The 19228-nt window shown below is 38.4% G+C and overlaps 1 protein-coding gene across 1 annotated transcript in view; it reads left to right on the plus strand.

Moving 5' to 3' along the window:
• LOC136250630 (E3 ubiquitin-protein ligase rnf213-alpha-like) overlaps window positions 1-19228 on the plus strand; it is a 407493-nt gene that overhangs the window by 376793 nt on the left and 11472 nt on the right. The window contains exons 77-84 of the mRNA XM_066042854.1: window positions 6633-6774; window positions 6829-7024; window positions 7076-7228; window positions 11625-11791; window positions 11844-11985; window positions 13539-13616; window positions 16852-17050; window positions 17482-17767. Of these exons, the coding sequence (XP_065898926.1) occupies window positions 6633-6774; window positions 6829-7024; window positions 7076-7228; window positions 11625-11791; window positions 11844-11985; window positions 13539-13616; window positions 16852-17050; window positions 17482-17767 (1363 nt within the window). The remainder of the gene's footprint in view (window positions 1-6632; window positions 6775-6828; window positions 7025-7075; window positions 7229-11624; window positions 11792-11843; window positions 11986-13538; window positions 13617-16851; window positions 17051-17481; window positions 17768-19228) is intronic.

Consider the following 19228-nt stretch of genomic DNA (forward strand, 5'->3'; position numbering starts at 1 on the left):
TCTCTCTACAGGGTGATGTGTTTGTAGCTGAATTTTGTATAGGTGATTTGTTTGCAGCTGAGCTCTTTACAGAATGGTTTCTTTGTAGCTGAACTCTCTAAAAGGTAACTTCTTCTAACTGATCTTTCTACAGGACAATTTGTTTCTGGCAGAATTTTCTACAGGGTGATTTCTTTGCAGCTGAACTCTCTACATGGTGGTTTCTTTGTAGCTGAACTCTCTACAAGGTAATTTCTTCTAGCTGATCTCTCTACAGGGAGATTTGTTCGTAGTTGAATTCTGTACAGGTGATTTGTTTGCAGCTGAGCTCTTTACAAAATGGTTTCTTTGTAGCTGAACTTTCTCCAAGGTAACTTCTTCTAACTGATCTTTCTACAGGGTGATTTGTTTGTAACTGAACTATCTACAAGGTAATTTCTTCTTGCTGATCTCTCTACAGGGTGATTTGTTTGTAGCTGAATTCTGTACAAGTGATTTGTTTGCAGCTGAGCTCTTTACAGAATGGTTTCTTTGTAGCTGAACTCTCTACAGGGTGATTTGTTTGTAGCTGAAATCCCTACAAGGTAACTTCTTCTAGCTGATCTCTCTACAGGGTGATTTGTTTGTAGCTGAACTCTTTACAGGTGATTTGTTTGTAGCTGAATTCTCTACAAGGCGATACTTCTAAGTGATCTCTCTACAGGATTCCTTGTTTCTAACTGAACTCTCAACAGGGTAATCTGTTCATAGCTGAACTTTCTACTGGGTGATTTGTTTGCAGCTGAACTCTCTAAATGGTGGTTTCTTTGTAGCTGAACTCTCTACAATGTGACTTCTTCTAGCTGAACTCTCTACAAGGTGACTTGTTTCTAGCTGAACTCTCTACAGGTGATTTGTTTGTAGCTGAACTCTCTACATGGTGGTTTCGTTGTAGCTGAACTCTCTACAAGGTAACTTCTTCTAGCTGATCTTTTTACACTGCATATTTGTTTGTAGCTGAGTTCTCTACAGGGTGATTTGTTTGCAGCTGAACTCTCTACATGGGAGTTTCATTGTAGCTGAACTCTCTACAATGTGACTTCTTCTAGCTGAACCCTCTACAGGGTGACTTGTTTCTAGCTGAACACTCTACAGGTGATTTGTTCGCAGCTGAACTCTCTACATGGTGGTTTCTTTGTAGCTGAACTCTCTACAAGGTAACTTCTTCTAGCCGATCTTTCTACAAGGTGATTGAGTTTTTTGTAGCTGAACTCTTTACATGGTGGTTGCTTTGTAGCTGAAGTCTCTAAAAGGTGACTTCTTCTAGCTGAACACTCTACAGGATGATTTGTTTGCAGCTGAACTCTCTACGTGGTAGTTTCTTTGTAGCTGAACTCTCTACAATGTGACTTCTTCTAGCTGAACTCTCTACAGGGTGACTTGTTTTTAGCTGATCTCTCTACAGGGTGACTTGTTTCTAGCTGAACTCTCTACAGGTGATTTGTTTGCAGCTGACCTCTCTACATGGTGGTTTCTTTGTAGCTGAACTCTCTACAAGGTAACTTCTTCTAGCTGATCTTTCTACAGGGTGATTTGTTTGTAGCTGAATTCTCTACAGGGTGATTTATTTGCAGCTTAACTCTCTACAAGGTGACTTCTTCTAGCTGAACTCTCTACAGAGTGATTGATTTTTTTTGCAGCTGAACTCTCTACATGGTGGTTTCTTTGTAACTTAACTCTCTACAGGGTGATTTCTTTGTAGCTGAACTCTCTACAGGGTGATCTGTTCATAGCTGAACTCCCTATAAGGTAACTTCTTCTAGCTAATCTTTCTACAGGGCGATTTGTTTGTAGCTGAGTTCTCTACAGGGTGATTTGTTTGCAGCTGAACTCTACATGGTAGTTTCTTTGTAGCTCTACAGTGTGACTTCTTCTAGCTGAACTCTCTACAAGGTGACTTGTTTCTAGCTGATCTCTCTACAGGGTGACTTGTTTCTAGCTGAACTCTCTACAGGTGATTTGTTTGCAGCTGAACTCTCTACATGGTTTATTTCTTTGTAACTGAACTCCCTGCAAGGTGACTTCTTCTTGCTGATCTCTCTACAGGGAGGTTTGTTTGTAGCTTAACTCTCTACATGATGGTTTCTTTGTAGCTGAACTCTCTACAAGGTGATTTCTTCTATAGCTGATCTTTCTACAGGGTGATTTGTTTGTAGTTGAACTCTCTACATGATATATTCTTTGTAGCTGAACTCTCTACAAGGTGATTTCTTCTATAGCTGATCTTTCTACAGGGTGATTTGTTTGTACCTGAACTATCTACATAATGGTTTCTTTGTAGCTGAACTCTCTACAAGGTAACTTCTTCTAGCTGATCTCTCTACAGGACAATTTGTTTGTACCTGAACTCTCACATGATTGTTTCTTTGAAGCTGAACTCTCTACAAGGTGATTTCTTCTAGCTGATCTTTCTACAGGGTGATTTGTTTGTAGCAGAACTCTCTACAAGGAAACTTCTTCTAGCTGATCTCTCTACAGGGAGATTTGTTTGCAGCTGAACTCTCTATACATGATTTGTTTGCAGCTGAATTCTCTATATGATGGTTTCTTTGTAGCTGAACTCTCTGCAAGGTAACTTCTTCTAGCTGATCTCTTTACAGGGTGAATTGTTTGTAGCTGAACGATCTACAAGGTAACTTCTTCTTACTTATCTCTCTACAGGGTGATTTGTTTGTAGCTGAACTTTCTACAAGGAAACCTCTTTTAACTGAGCTCTGTACAGGGTGAATTGTTTGTAGCTGAACTATCTACAAGGTAACTTCTTCTAGCTGATCTCTCTACAGGATGATTTGTTTGTAGCTGAACTATCTACAAGGTAACTTCTTCTAGCTGATCTCTCTACAGGGTGATTTGTTTGTAGCTGAATTCTGTATAGGTGATTTGTTTGCAGCTGAGCTCTTTACAGATTGTAGCTGAACTCTCTACAAGGTAACTTCTTCTAGCTGATGTATCTACAGGGTCACTAGTTTGTAGCTGAATTCTCTACATGGTGGTTTCTTTGTAACTGAACTATCTACAAGGTGACATCTTCTAGCTGATCTTTCAACAGGGTGATTTGTTTGTAACTGAACTCTCTACAAGAAAACTTCTTCTAACTGATGTCTGAACAGGGTGAATTGTTTGTAGCTGAACTCTCTACAGGGTGATTTGTTTGTAGCTGATCTCTATACAGGTTACTTATTTCTAACTGATCTCTTGAATTCTGTTCAGGGTGACTGCTCTATTAGGATGACTGCTCTATTAGAGTATCTCGATCTCGCACTTGCTACACCAAGTTGGATTTCGTGTTATAACTCCGTGGCTTTAAGTCTGATTCTTCTACACCATTGAAGAGCCTTTCTAAGATGATAACTCCATCTGTACAGCGATTTTCAAAGCATTACCCCAAGTGGTTTATCTGGTAGGCGTGGCAAGCATAATAATAATAATAATAATAATAATAAAAAATTAGCTAATCTCGATTGCGTAATTGTTACACACTGTTGATTTTTTCGCTGTATCTTCCTGGTTTTTAGCTCGATTTCTTTCAAACCACAAAAGGTTTGAGGTTCAATAGTTAACCTATTCACCCACCGATTTTCAGCTTCTTCCCATACGCGGTTTACCCTGTAGGCGTGACAACATATTGGTGTTATTTTTCGTGCATAATCGCTCATAACTCTTTGCCTGTTTATGGTATTCCAGCCAAAGTTGGTACCGAGATGCGCCTTTATACCCCCCTTCTGTGTGCCAAATTTCAAGGCAATCGGATAACGCGTTCGTGTTTTATAGCAGTTTTTGTAAGTGTGCGAAAAGAGGAAGAAAAATAAGAAGAAGAAGAAAAAACGAAGAAACTAAGCCAATTTTTGAAGTCGCATATCTCAGGAATGCCTGAAGCGATTTCGCTCAAATTTGGAATGTGGAGTGCTGAAGGTGGAGGGAAGCTACACAGCAAAATTTGTCTTGTTTCATCAAGGCAGCACAGAGCTACGGAGGTGCGAAAATTGCGTTTTCTTTCTTCCTGTCAATATACTCACGGGGTTGCGCGCCGGCTTCTTGGGCCGCACGACACACTACCGTGTGTCTTGATATGTACAGCAAGTATAGGGAAAATAAATTACAGGTGCTTACAAAAACGGTTGTAACTTACCAACAGATTGAGGTACGGAGCTACAATTTTCACCATCGTGTTTGCCAAGAACAGGGGAATCAATTACTGGGTAAGTTTTTCCTTTACTTGCCATTCTTCACTGCATACAAAGGCGAAATTCATGAAAAAAAATCAATTGCGTACGATCGCTTCAACATGACGTAAACAAACGCTCATAACTTATGTATCCTTGGGTCTACTGCAACGAAACAAAGATTTTCCTACTCCTCTTGAGCAGGCGAATAAGATGATATCCAGGGGTTTATTGTTAGTCCATTCTGTCACTAAGAAAGAGGGGTTAATAAAATTTACGTATTTTTTTCAATAATACGTAAGTATTTCACCCAATGTATTCAATGCTTTATACTGTAAATTTAGGCTTGTGCGATTATGTGATCTAACTTTTTTACCCAATGTATCATTAACAGCTGGAATAATTTACCTCAGGAAGTAGTCTCAGTTACTATCGCTTCCTTCAAGTTGGAGTTAGACAACTATTGGTCTAGTTCAGGATATGGATATGAACAAAGGCTTACAGCCTAACTCTACATAATTGTTTGTACTGTGTATATCCATACAATTAATAATAATAATAATAATAATGTCCCTTTTTCGCAGATCCGGTCACATATTGTTTCTCTCTCCTGTAGTAAAGGAAAAAGACAGGTAAAAAAAGGCCCCAAAACTGTCCTATGGCCTGCTTTGGAGTATACAAATACAAACAGAAGTGATATCTAATCCAAAACAGCCACGCTGTAAAATAGGTGCGGCCCCAAAAAGCCATGGTGAAAAAAGATGTGAAATCTAAGTTGGCGGCCAAGAAATGGCTGTAATGGTAGGTAAATGGCAATACACAGCCATTTCTTGGCCAAGATTTCACATCTTTTTTCACCATGGATTTTTGGGGGTCACACCCTTTTTTACAGCTTGGCTGTTTTGTATTAAATATAATAAGTATCACTTTAGCATGGGCGTTCAAAGGCGCCACTCAGTGTTATAGCATTATCATGGGAACATGGTTTGCTCATGGCTTTGATACCCAACCAGTTCAAAGATATGAAACACTTTGACTTGTTTTATTGAGTGACACGGACCATTTTATTGTGGGTTTTAGTTTACTCTTTAGGCAGGCTCACTGTAGTTGCTAAGTTTAGATGATTTGACAGTAACTAAACTACATTCTAAGATGAAATATCTGTAAAACAATTGCTTGGGCAATGCGTGGATGCATATTTCTACCCACTACATGAGGGGTGTGTCAGCCATTGAGCAGACCACTAAACAAGAAGAATATGACAACTATAGGTGAGTATAGTTTATAGTCCTAAGTACTTAACTTAATGTATTAACTTACTTATTGCCACAATAGCAAAGGTTTAATGTAGCATTAAAATCTTTTCACTCCATAACCAATCCCACAATCAAAAGTTCCTGGCATGTGTTGAAACATAATGACGTAGGAATAACGTTCTGAGAGCTATTTGCCCACACAATTGAAACCATGATCAATCATCAGATGCTAGTGTATAAAACAAATGGGGTGAGTGATCTGTAGTTCTTTCGCCTATCAGGTGAGTGTGCCCTGAGTGATATATATCACCTATACCACGACTTGTGTTGGGATTTTGCTGATATAGCTATACACCCTTACCCCTCGATATATACACCCTTACACCTCAGGCCTGCAGCCCTCGGGGTTTGGGTGTACATATCTGTGAAATCCCTCACAACCGTGGTATAACTATTACATAATTCATTACTGGTAAACTAGTTCATAACACTATGAACGAAAGAATAGTACCACACACATTATAAAAATTGATTGTATTACTAAATGTGTGCCCTGACTATCAATTACTGTAAAGTGAAGAGGTCGTTCTGCTGCTGTGTTCTTTTGTTATGCGGCGATACAAGTGAAGAACAGTACGAGAAATGCTTCTGTAATCAATCCAGTCACTACATAAAATTATAAACCATTTTTGTGGTTACCACCATTGAAGCAATGACACATTACTGTGGATCAACACCTACACAGTAGTGGAGAAAGAAATAAGTTACAAAGGTAAATATGCATAAAGGTAAATCCATAAAGGTAAATCCATAATGCATGCATTGTAGCTGCTGTGATTGGTGAAAAGGCACATCTTGGATCAAAATGAGTGAAAGAATTAAACCCATAGTATTAGCCATAGTCGAGTTATGCATGGCTTGAGGCATCAGGTAGTCAGTCAGCTGCAGTCAGTTAGTAGAAAATTCAGTTAGCTATGTAAAAGGTAATTGAATTTTCTGCTAACTAACTGCAGCTGAAACCTTGTATCAGAAAAACTTGTTGGGTTGCCGTGATGTGAATTATTGGGCTTGATTGTGCCTAACCAATGCTGCCAAGCTAGCGTGAAGCTGTGAAGAAAAGCCCAAACCTCTGTAATCCCTACTATACAGTATTACAATATTGTATACTGTACTAAACTGTATGATCTCTTTGCAGTGTAATTGTTACTGGCCACAATCTTGGGACAGTTGAAGCTCGTGGTAATGAACCTGAAGTTATTAGAGACTTAACTGCTGCACGCTGTTCAGTGATAAGAGTGTTATTACACTCTGTTCTTACTTGGAGCAGCTGTTTTAAGGTACCAATGATGTTATGTTTATTATTACAAATGTTTGTTTTATTTTGTCTACAGACGGATCTTTCTTGTTTCTCTGAATTTGTTACTCCTGATGTTGTTCATGATAAACTGCCTCGCTTTTTCTGGAGACATCTAGAAAAAGATTTGACTTTACTGGCATCTTCTCTAAACCGCAACTTTGATGATGCTGTTTTGATCATTCACTTATTGCTAAGAAAGATGTCACAAATGCCTGCCAAAGAGTTTCCAGGTACTAGTGTACTGTTTGTTTGACTACTTTACTTCTACTTCACATATACAGATTTAGGTGACGATGACTGGTCCAGTAATGAACATAGAACAGCGTGGGAAAACAAAATTAGCAAGATCCTTCTGAATGATGATCAGGTTGATAAATCTTTTATTGAAACTATTGACAAAGAGTTAAAAGATTTGTATGGATTAATAATAAAAGGTATGGATTATCTCATAGGTACAGCACATTATTGTTTTTTATTTAATGTATTTTTTTCTTTTAATATGTACCAGTTCGAAGGAAAAAGTGTGCTATATTGTTTGTATAAGTATGCCTCGTTTTCTGTTGTATAATTGCTATGGCAATAAGGTACATTTTACATGAATATGACACAGCCTATAGAATGACCACAGTTGTACCCACTACAAAGCTGTCAACAACATTACTGTAGAAATTAAAAACAAATAATTGAATAAGCACACAAACGTTGGTTACTACTATATAATCATCATATGACTCAAGCCTTAAAATTATTCACAAAATCATTCTCCAATGCAAATCACTGGGCTATTTTTCTGATATTGATGCCTTCATGATCTACATCGTTGGCCACACCTCAGGGCATGCTCAAGAGTAACAATTGAGTAACTGTATAAACTGTCCACTACTCAAAAAGCTGAGGTTGTTAATCATTTTCCTCAATTCTGCTGCCATACAGGCTTCATAATGTAGCTGCAGATACGTACAATCAATATTGCAGTCATCAGAATAGAACTGCAGTAACTACTACATTGCCTGCTGAAGTTCAAATTAAAGTGGCTGGAGTTAGAGTTGGCACCTTGACAGTATTGGTTAGGTATAACCAAGCCCAAAAGTGCCTTCAGTACGATCCTAAAGGCTTCCAATAAATTGTTACAAATTGTTTTTAAATTTATTCAGAGGAATTTTCTACTGACTAACTGCCTGTCTGCCTGCCTGCCTGCCTGCCTGCCTGCCTGCCTGCCTGCCTGCCTGCCTGCCTGCCTGCCTGCCTGCCTGCCTGCCTGCCTGCCTGCCTGCCTGCCTGCCTGCCTGCCTGCCTGCCTGCCTGCCTGCCTGCCTGCCTGCCTGCCTGCCTGCCTGCCTGCCTGCCTGCCTGCCTGCCTGCCTGCCTGCCTGCCTGCCTGCCTGCCTGCCTGCCTGCCTGCCTGCCTGCCTGCCTGCCTGCCTGCCTGCCTGCCTGCCTGCCTGCCTGCCTGATGCCTGATGGCAAGCGTAACTCGATAATGGCTAAGGCTATGGGCTTGATTTTTTTCACTGTTCGATGTTGCTTCATCCCGAGACGTGCCTTTTGGCATACCACAGTATGTACAATGCACACATCATGGACTTACCTTTGTCCTCCTTTGTGTCCCATTTCTTTTTGCTGACAGTCCAAGGTGTTGATTCGCAGTAGCACGATGCATGGCTCCCCTACAGTACATTGTAAACGGGAATCATCCATATTTTCTGTGGTGACTGGATTGATTGCAGAGGCGATTCTAACACTGTTCTTCATTTGTAACGCTGTGTAACGGGCTGAACATAGCTGAAAGCAAAGCGTAATGGCCGCTATACTTTCAAGGCAGTAATTGATAGTTGGGGGCGCACAAATCATCGTATATTTTTGTGGCGACTGAATCGATTGCAGAGGCATTTCTTCTACTGTTCGTTTGTAGCCTGTGTAACAGGCTGACCATAGCTGAAAACAAAGCGCAATGGCCACTGCACTTTTGAAGCAGTATTTCATAGCTGGGGCACGCGTTCGGATGAAAACGTTAATTCTGGTGCCATCCTTTCTTTTGATGTGGTATGCGTGGGTTCACCACTCATAAGAATGTTACAGAAAAAGTAAGCAAACAAGTTTAAGGAAAAATTAGGAATTTTAAATTCAATTAGGGATCATAGCAAAAAAAAGTAGGGAAACAAGGGAAGTCGCCTACAGCTGCAGATATACTAGTGAACATTTAATCCCTAATTCTACCTATAAACTGAATTAGGGATTAAATATTCACTAGTATATCTGCAGGTGTAGGCGACTTCCCTAACCGCTTCCGCTTCATGAAATAACTTGACAATCGATCTGTACATTGAGTATCTACATTTCACGGTGCAAACGTTTTGTAGTTTGAAAGAAATTGCACTAACAGTCATGGAGTTATAACAAAAAACACCAACCATGTATGAAAACACACGATCGAGTTTTGTTCAATAAAAAGTATTAGCTACATACTTGCCATGCCTACCAGGCAAACTAGATATTAGAATCAGCTGAAAATAGGTAGAGATATAGATTAAATATTTAGAGCGATCTTTCTAGTTTACAAGGAATCAGATTAAAAACCACTAAGTGACACTATGAAAGTCAACTAGGTGTAACCATAGATAATAGAGTAAAAGGGATAGGAAACGCAAGCGATTTCCGGTTTGATTTCCGTTACGCGTGACTTGAAAGGACAAGACAGTTTTGTGTTCAAGCATAGGTTCAAGCATAGGAATTAGTGTTCTAAGCAGCGTAAATAGTAATCTAACAGACTACAACAAGTACTTAGGCCTTTGTGAGAGATTTTGGCGAGAGAATTCAGACCGTAGATTTGTAACAAAGCGTATCGCATTAACCGTGATTGTTACACGCTGTCATACTTTTGCTCATAGTGCCTTCATGCCTCGTCCATACTGCTTCTTTTATAGCCTGTTCCACTTTCGAATCTTGAGGTAAGCTAGGCGTGTCACCAACACAGTCTTTTACCGTTGCATTGTACTGCAAGGTGGTTTAAACTTTTGGTTAAAAATGGAAGATACTTAGTCGTTTCTTCAAGCAACAGTTCCTGTTTTGCTCTGATATTTCCTCTGGTTCCCTCTGTTAAATGGTAAGGAATAGGTTTATCACAGTTAAAAGGATAGAATGCATTTACGAAGAAAGTAAAGTGGTTTAAAATAATTTTTGGGCCGTTTTGTTCACTTTCAATCTCCTTTAATTTTGCGCACAACTTCCTTGAGGGTTGGTACCATCCTAGTCCCCTCGATTACTTACTTGAGTTCATTGTAGCGAAGTTTTCATAGTTGTTGGTTGCAAAATCCTGTCGTTACAACAATTTGTTTCTCTTTGATACAAGCGTAGCAAGCGTAACGAGTATGTTCGTGAAGTAACACACAGAATTCCAATAGAAATGTACGTATTTTGTGACGTCACGTTATTGCGTATCCTATCCCTTTTAAGTACTCTATTATCTATGGTGTAACAAGTGTGCAATTGAGATACTCTAAAAGGGCAGTCACTCTAATAGAACATTCACATACATAACAAATAACAAGTCACTCTATTAGAACATTCAGCTACAATCAAATCACCATGTAGAGACCATCTACGAGCAAATCACCCAGTAGAGAGTCCAGCTACAATCAAATCACCCTGTAGAGAGTTCAGTTTTAAACAAGTCACCCTGTAGAAACTTCAACTACAAACAAGTCACCCTGAAGAGAGTTTAGCTACAAACAAGTCACCTGTAGAATTCAGCTACAAAAAACAACCCAGTAGAGTGTTCAGCTGCACACAATTCCCTCTGTAGAGAGTTCAGCTACAAATACCCTGTGGAACGTTCAGCTACAAACAAGTCACCTTGTAGATAGTTCAGCTACAACAAGTCTTTCTGAAGAGAGTCCAGCTACATTGGAAGTCACTGTGTAGCGAGTTCAGCTACAAATAAGCTACCTTGTGGAGATTGCTGCTACCAGCTAGTCCACCTGTAGGAGAGAGGATATATGATAATTTTCATACAGTAATATTTTTTTTTGTAAAGAAAGCATTATTATAGAGAATTCAGCTCTTGATGTCTTCTGCAGTAAAGAAAAAGACGAGTAAAAGAAACTCCAAAAGCTGGCCATAGGCTGGCTTTAAAGTATACAAATACAAAAAGTATAGTATGTTCACATTGAGCTGAATCCTGAAAAATAGCTAAAAATTAAAAGTGGATTTTTTCTCAACCAAGTTAACATTTCAGCTAACCAGATGATTATTGGTAACAGCAAAGGTGTCAACAACAGACACGTACGGTTTGGCTCCATTACAAGTTCGGGAAAGGGCTGTAATGGATACTGTACTTATATGGCTTCCCCATAGGAAATGTATTGTGAAAATTTTGATTGGCCATAAATATTATGTCAAAGATTTGAACATTAAAATATTTTTAGCGGATCAAGCAGTACTACAAATGAGCCAAATTTCAAGATCGTGTGTAATTGCATCCATGAGTTATTAAATGTTTTTGAGGATTCAGCTCAATGTGAACGTACTATAGTGATATCTATACAACAACAGCCAAGCTGTGAAAAAAGGGTGTGGCTCCAAAAATCCAGAATGAAAAAAGATGTGAAATCAAAGGTGGTGGCCAAGAGGTGACTGTGATGGTATAGGTTAATGGCAAAATTTTAATAATGACAATTCAGTTGAATGGAATTAACATCTTGACTTTTCGAAGGTTGCACTCTTTTTCATGGCTTCATTTTTAACTGTAGTAATTTACATACATGGATGACAAGAATGTGGGGATCCATTCATCCTTGTACATATACATTATAACACATTTATATTTAACAGATACTGATACCCTTTACTCACGAATCTATGAAAGAGCAGAGGACAACAATGAGCAGAGTGCTGTACACTCAGCATTTTGGAGATACCGGACCAGAGTGTCACTGGAGCACTTGTTTAATTCACTGAATAACAAGGAGAACAAGATACTTTATAGATTCTTGCAGCAAGTATACAGACATTAAGAAGCTAAATATGTTTTGAATACATTTACTCTTACAGGAACCAATTTTAAGAGCAATGCAATATTTACCTGGAATATTGAAACTTCAGAAGTACATGTTTGATCACTTCCACCAACAAGTAGGACAGGAGAGATCATTAGATGGAACTATTGGGAAATACAAAGAAACATTAACAGATGGTAATAATAATTATGTAGATAGCTGTGCACCAGGGGTAGAGAACAGTACTCCAAAGTGGAGGAAGAAAGTCATATGGGGTGACTATCATTAAAGTAGTATTTAAGAATGATTAACCATACCTTAGTATGCAAAGTACTCTAGCATTTCAATATTAGAGGGGTTCTGGGGAGGGGGGGGGGGGGGGGGATTTTTCCCTACATATATGTAACAAGTACATGGTCTATGTTAAAGGCCTTCATTTAGTGATGCTTCTACATGTAAGGTAGTTACCATCATGTAGGAGTATTCAAAGTACATATGTAGTCTAAATTTTCCTGTAGAGGCATGCCGTATCACCCATGACAGCAGGCTTGATTATTCACCATGAACAGAAAGCTACATGAATACACCATCAAATTCCAGCCAGGTCTGAGTGGTCTGCTTTAGCTGGCTGTTCTCCCTAAGTCCAGTGGTGAGATCTGAGGCCTTAATAGAGCTCTGGCCAACCTTTGGATAGCTGTGGCTGTACAGCTCCATGATGTTGAATAAAGACCTGTGTTGTAAATCCCTTTTTTAACAATTTTGAGACCTGAATAACTCATACTTTGGCCTAACTCATTCCTAAGTGTTCTTGCCCTCTCCTCCAACCACTCCTATTGGAGCTCACCTGGTACAATCAACCTCGAGTTAAAGGCTATATAAAATGGGTATTGGCTACTAGTAGATGCTCTGGAAAATAAAAAAATTGTGTGAAAGTTTGTGACCAGATCTGCGAAAACCCAACAAGCCTAAATTTACAGTATATGGCATTGAATACAATGGATACATAAAAATTTCATAAATTTGTTGAATGCTTTGTTCTTAGTGAAGAAAGGGCCTAACAATAAAAACCTGGGTATCATCTTATTCGCCTACTCAGAGAAGCTCAAAAATCTTTGTTTCGTTGCAGTAGACTCAAAACTACAGAAGCTATAGGCATTTGTTTATGTCTCATCGAAACAATCAATTTTCTTCACTGATCTTTCCTTTGTAGGTAATAAAGACAGGTGATGCAAGGAATAACATACCCAGTAATTGATTGCCCTATTCATGTCAAATACGATGGTACAAATTTCAATTCCCTTTGTCATTTTGCTCATAAATTACAACCATTTTAGTAAGAGCCTGTAATTTATTTTCCCTATAGCTGCTAACTCGATCTTTCTGTTGTTGCTACTTTGAATCGAGGTAAAATGAGTTGTATAATGAGTAATTGGGTATTATCACAGTTGCTGTACTTAGCATCTGTGCATCGAAAAAGTAAGGGGATGCTGACCCTGTCTTCCTTAAGGTGGAGGAGCAGTTGGCATTCTGCCCACCTTATTTCTCCACTGCACTCATTATGTTAGTGTAATATGCATGTGGATAACATTAGCTGCCAACTAGAAGCATTTTTTTTCACACTGCTTGCAATTGTGTGCTGATATGTTCAAGGCAATATCCTAACAATCATATAATAATATACATGCATAAAATTACACAATGGTATGCTATATTGCAAACTCAATATTGATTGTGCTGTGTTATATACTAGATAAAGAAATGTTCACTGAAATGGTAGAAATGTTGAATGGAGCGTGGCTACTAGTAAAGGGTCATCTATCAACTCATGGTAAGTTAACATTTATGTAGTAATTAAATGCATGTTGAATGTGGCTAAACTTTATAATGAGATTATAATTATGACCACAAACCACTGTAGATATAACTGAGTAAAATCTGGGTTAGATATCTTCTGAAAATGATTTTACAAGACAATACGAATTTCTAAATATAATCAATAATACCACTTATCATTTTACTCTCTGACATCCATATTACTGCTGACCCAAAATAGGTGGTCCAATAAATGAGAATTGAAAAGCTAAATAATGTGGCCACGTGGTCGCATTATTAAGGTTTTCAACAAACCAATAGTACTGTGGTTGATCATATATAAATCCTATCCTGTGATATACTGTACACTTTAGTTAGTAGAATTATACCTCATTGAAGGTAAATATTGGCATATGCCAACAATTAGCTGGTTAAAACACTGATCATAATATGATATACTGTACACTTTAGTTAGTAGGATTATACCTCATTGAAAGGTAAATATTGGCATATGCCAACGATTAGCTGGTTAAAACACTGATCATAATAGGCCAGTTTCATGTAAGGCCTTAGGAATGCAATCAGTGTTAATTGTATATTGTGTAACCACTGAATGCTGTGGATGCCCATAAAGATGTATTGAAGCCATCGGGAAAACGATGATAACTGGCAGTAAAACTTCGGTAACTTACTAAGTATATGGTATGTTCTAATTCTCTGTACACGGAAAGAAACTACATTGATTTCTCTTTCGTTTCATGGTTGTCTGCTACGAATAGGATGAAAGATGCCCAAGTTAATAGGGTGTTGAAGTTAGAAATGGTACCAGACAAGGCTTTCCACAGCTGATATTCATAAGTTCGGAGTCAGAAAATCACGCAGGAACTTCAACAAGTCTTAGCAATGGCCTTTGTTGCGAATCACTTCACGGGAAAGCACTGAATTGGCATGATAGCCAACCAAGTTAACAGCGTGTTCAGGGAGCCCAGACACATCATCCAGTTGATTGTAAGACTTGCTCTTGTACTGTACATCAGGTAAACAATGATAACAAGCAGCTGCTTGTGTGTTTCGTCTCCAGAAGACATTTTCATCATGCATTCTAACCTTTATTAGCTCATACCTCACTAGTGGCTTAGTGTATTTACAGCAGACAAACACCACAGGGTGTAGAAATCAATGTAGTTTACAGTGCTGCTTTAAAAACTCAGATATTTCCATAACATTGTATGTGACAATAGATTTTGTGTCTGCGGTTGTCCGTTTCCCAATGGTTTCTGTACATTTTTATGGCTAACCACAGCATCCAGTAGTTGCACAACCACAATTAAAAGATCAATTAAAACCATTTGACAAAACCATTTGCTGGCGAGAAGTCAATGTTTAAGTGTTTATGTACAGGTTGAGTGCAGAGAAAATCTCAGATCTTGGTTGTTGTGGTTCCTTTGGCACACACCTAGAGTGCATGTTGCTGGGGATCAAGTCACCACTGGGTCTGGGATTTTTTTCTGCATTCTCAATGTTTTAGTTTCATGTTTATGACTCCCTGTATTCACAGGCTTTAGCCTTCTCACAAGTCCCTAGTGGATAGCATTCACAGAATTAAAATACTTTCCCTTACATAAACCTTGCATGAAACTGGCCTATTGGTGCAGTTATGGTAGCTAAATTGGGCACTGAGGCCTTACCAAAATAAAATCTTGTATTTCATGGACTTTTACTCTCTTGTACTGACCTGGCAAGTTGATATAAAAATAAAGTGTAATTCATTCCATATGCAGCTGACTGTTTTAGAATGTACGTATATAACTGTTCTTTTAGAGTACTTCGAATTTGCAAGTTCAGAAGCAAAGGCCCTTCTAAACTAAAGCAAGGAAACTCTATTTCCCTCCCACTGCTTCTAAACCTATGACTACTCGTACAATATTTATAAATCTACAGATAGATCACATCAATTTTATTTACTTCTGGATTTTCCAAAAACACTGATCCCATGAAACATAGGATTAATTTCTCATGGCCTGAGTATGCATATCCTTGCATGAAAGCCAATATTGAGATACTCTAGCAGAACAGTCATGTTTGTCAAATTATTGTGGAAAGCAGAAGGAGCTGTGTAAGGTAGTCTTACAATTCCATTATTTGTAACTGGATTTTTATCCATATCACACATCAGGAAAAATCAAATTAACACCACCAGTGGATAGCTACACTACCAGTTTATTATTGGTTTTGAGCCTCAGCATTACTCAAACTACTCGAGTTCAAATGGAAGTTTCTGGCCTTACGAAGGACCTGGCTTCACAAGAATCAGTGATTCACAGGTGGATGGACTCATATCATGGACAAATATTTTCTGTATGGTTTTTGCTGTATATACAGTATGCCACTAAGAAGCCAGCACAGCCCTGTAATCTCATGTTTGGACATCATCATGGTCTACCTACATTTTGAAGTCTATCCTCCTGCTTACCGCTCCATCCCTGCCTCCCACCCCTCTGTGAGCACTCTTGATACTACTACACTCGTCCAACTGTTCAGCTTTTCTATCTTATTTGGTGGTGAACACTACAAGCAGTTACAAGTACTGGATTATAGTCTGAAAGTTAATACATTGAGCATCTCTTCTGTAAATTTCATACAAGTGCTTACTTCCCTTAGCAAGTTATAATGGCTGAAAATCTTTTAAACTGTTTATCTCGAAATTTCTAATGTGCGATTTGGATTGGTTTTATCTCGAAACTTTTAATGTGCAATTTAAATCTAGTCACATTGGTAAAAGCATTTCACATACCATTCAGTGAAGTACCTGCTCATGCATGATCAATCACCGGTTGCTTTATCAAAGAAATGTTGCAATGCATTAGTATTATCAGTGTGGTCCTACACAATGTGGCTCCTGCAACAAGCTGATTGACAATCACCTTGTCTCAAATTTTTATACAATCACTGATTGTGAGACAGTATGAAAAATATATTATATCAAGGTTGCTGTTAACTGAGGTTTGACTGTAATTATTTATGTAACTCTCTAACTACTGGCTTTCATGCAAGCTTATCACACTAGTATGTTATATATAAACTTGTATAATATAGGAAAATGTGTTGTATATACCACATTAATTTGTAGGCACAACTGTACCTTGCTAATTAGGATTATTTATTGGAATTTAAATATTTTTGGGAGGGCGTTGTTTCATATAAATGCATAAATTAGGCAATCGATGTAAAATCAATTCTCTTTACTGAAGGTCGCTTGCCGGTGGATCCCAAAATCATTAATGATGTACCAGAAATTACTGATGATACCAAACTGGTTTATTTGTTACCAACTACTACAGGAGAAGGAATTTGCAGTACATCACTAGTTGATTTCCTAGTAGTGCAGCACAATGAGTTCATAAGACACTGCTATAATAACATACCAGCAACAAGTTATGATCCAGAACCGTAAGTTGACATTGTGTAATATTTTTATGAAAAGAACTATACAGTCCTCTCCATCCTGTTGCCACATTATTTTATGTTTACAAAACCTTTGTAACTTGAACTGTAAAGAATACTGTAAGGTGGGTGGCAAATGATACTACAGTTAAGGTAGCAAGATGTCCTGTGTAAACATCTGCTGTTAAACTGATAGTTTTTCATATTCCTCTATCCAAGCAAGCCCATGCTTGTTCAGCTACCCAACATAATATGTATGCATATACCTAATCATTCAAGATGGCAGACACATGATCCTGTTAAACAGTTGATAATCATTGTCCAATGTGTGTAATTACTACATGCCTGCACATTGTGTACAGATAAAGCTATAGCAATATGTTTACAGTGAGTGATGTAAATGTTTGTGTTTTTCTCACTGATCCACACCACCTTAGGACATGCAAGAAGTTGATGGAACAAGCAACACTGCTAAGCCAACTTCAACCCTGCCATGTCATTTCCTATGAAAATAAACTTCTTCCCCTTATCCTGACCTACTGCCAGTACTATCTGCAATATGGAAAGGGTACTGAGGTTGAGTATGATGCAACGGCCATAGAAAGTGATTTGTTTGGGAAATTCATCTTTGGTAAACCACTGATTCTGATTGATGAGATGCCAATTGTTGTGCTTAGTAATGATGACACTTTTTATGAGTCTATTGTAGCCAAAGTTCATCAGGTAAATACACGTGCTACTACACTTCAACTTGTTTAGTATAAGTAAAGTAATACTTCCAAACATAGCATAAACAAATGCTCATGTTTGATATGAAAAAAAGGTTTCCAAACTCCTCTTGCTCTGAAAATTTTTTTGTTTTTTCTGTCATAAGCTCCTTCTTGCATTGTGATACAGGTATTGAACAGATTTTTTTTGCAAGTTTTTTAACCATTGTATTTAATGCATCCTACTGTAAAATTTAAGCTTGCAGAAACATGGGGAATTTTTGCAAAGCTGTCATCTTAAATACTTGAACATGGCAGAAATAATGTTGAAATTAATGAAAGTATGTATCATGACTTCAATGATTAGTAAACAAGACTTTACTGACAGATAAAGTTTTACAGGATAGGTTAATTTACTCCTTTTATTTGCCACAATCATTTACTACTAGGTTAAGTCTATTTTAACCATGTGGCTTTGATTTTAATCATACGGTACAATTGTACTGTATTTTCTACTGACTGGCTGACTGATTGACTGACTGACTGGCTGGCTGACTGACTGACTGACTGACTGACTGACTGACTGACTGACTGACTGACTGACTGACTGACTGACTGACTGACTGACTGACTGACTGACTGACTGACTGACTGACTGACTGACTGACTGACTGACTGACTGACTGACTGACTGACTGACTGACTGACTGACTGACTGACTGACTGACTGACTGACTGACTGACTGACTGACTGACTGACTTACTAATGCCTTCAGACAAGCGTAACTCAATAATGGCTAAGGCTATGGTCTGAATTTTTCACTGTTCAATGTCACTTCAGCCCAACAAATTTCTTTAGGCATATCACAATACATGATTCATGGACTTACCTTTGTCCTCCTTTGTGTCCCATTCTTTTTTGCTGACAGCCCAAGGTGTCAATTCATTGTAGAGCACGATGGCTTCCCCACGGGAATCATCTGTATTTTCTGTGGTGACTGGATTGATTACAGAGGCGTTTCTTCTTCTGTTCTTTGATTGTAAATTTGTGTAACGGGCAGAACATAGTTGAGATGGGGTGATAAAAGTAGAGTATGCCATAAAAGATGATGGTTATTTATCTTGTCTTGAACAGTTTTAGTTCTACGCAGTAGGGCAGGAAATATGATGTTTGAAAAGGTGGTCTCAGCTACCCAAGCTGAATTACAAATTCTCACTACAAGATGTCCATGGAGAGACAAAGTTAAGCCAATCCTCAAGCTGAACCTAACGTTAAAATTTATAGCATGTGACTGCAAGATCTCTGCTGATGCCATGCTGATGTCATTTGGTGACTTTACAAAGCAAGTGACTATCAAGGTGGAACAACAAAAAGCTGCACACCCCCATATGTAATGTCTTTTTCCACTTACAGCCCCAAAAATTATCAAAACAGTTGTGGGGTGGAGTCAAGAGTAGCCATCCAAGATACCACCCA

The sequence above is a fragment of the Dysidea avara genome, chromosome 3 (genome assembly GCF_963678975.1).
Source record: "Dysidea avara chromosome 3, odDysAvar1.4, whole genome shotgun sequence".
NCBI classification, from domain to species: Eukaryota; Metazoa; Porifera; class Demospongiae; order Dictyoceratida; family Dysideidae; genus Dysidea; species Dysidea avara.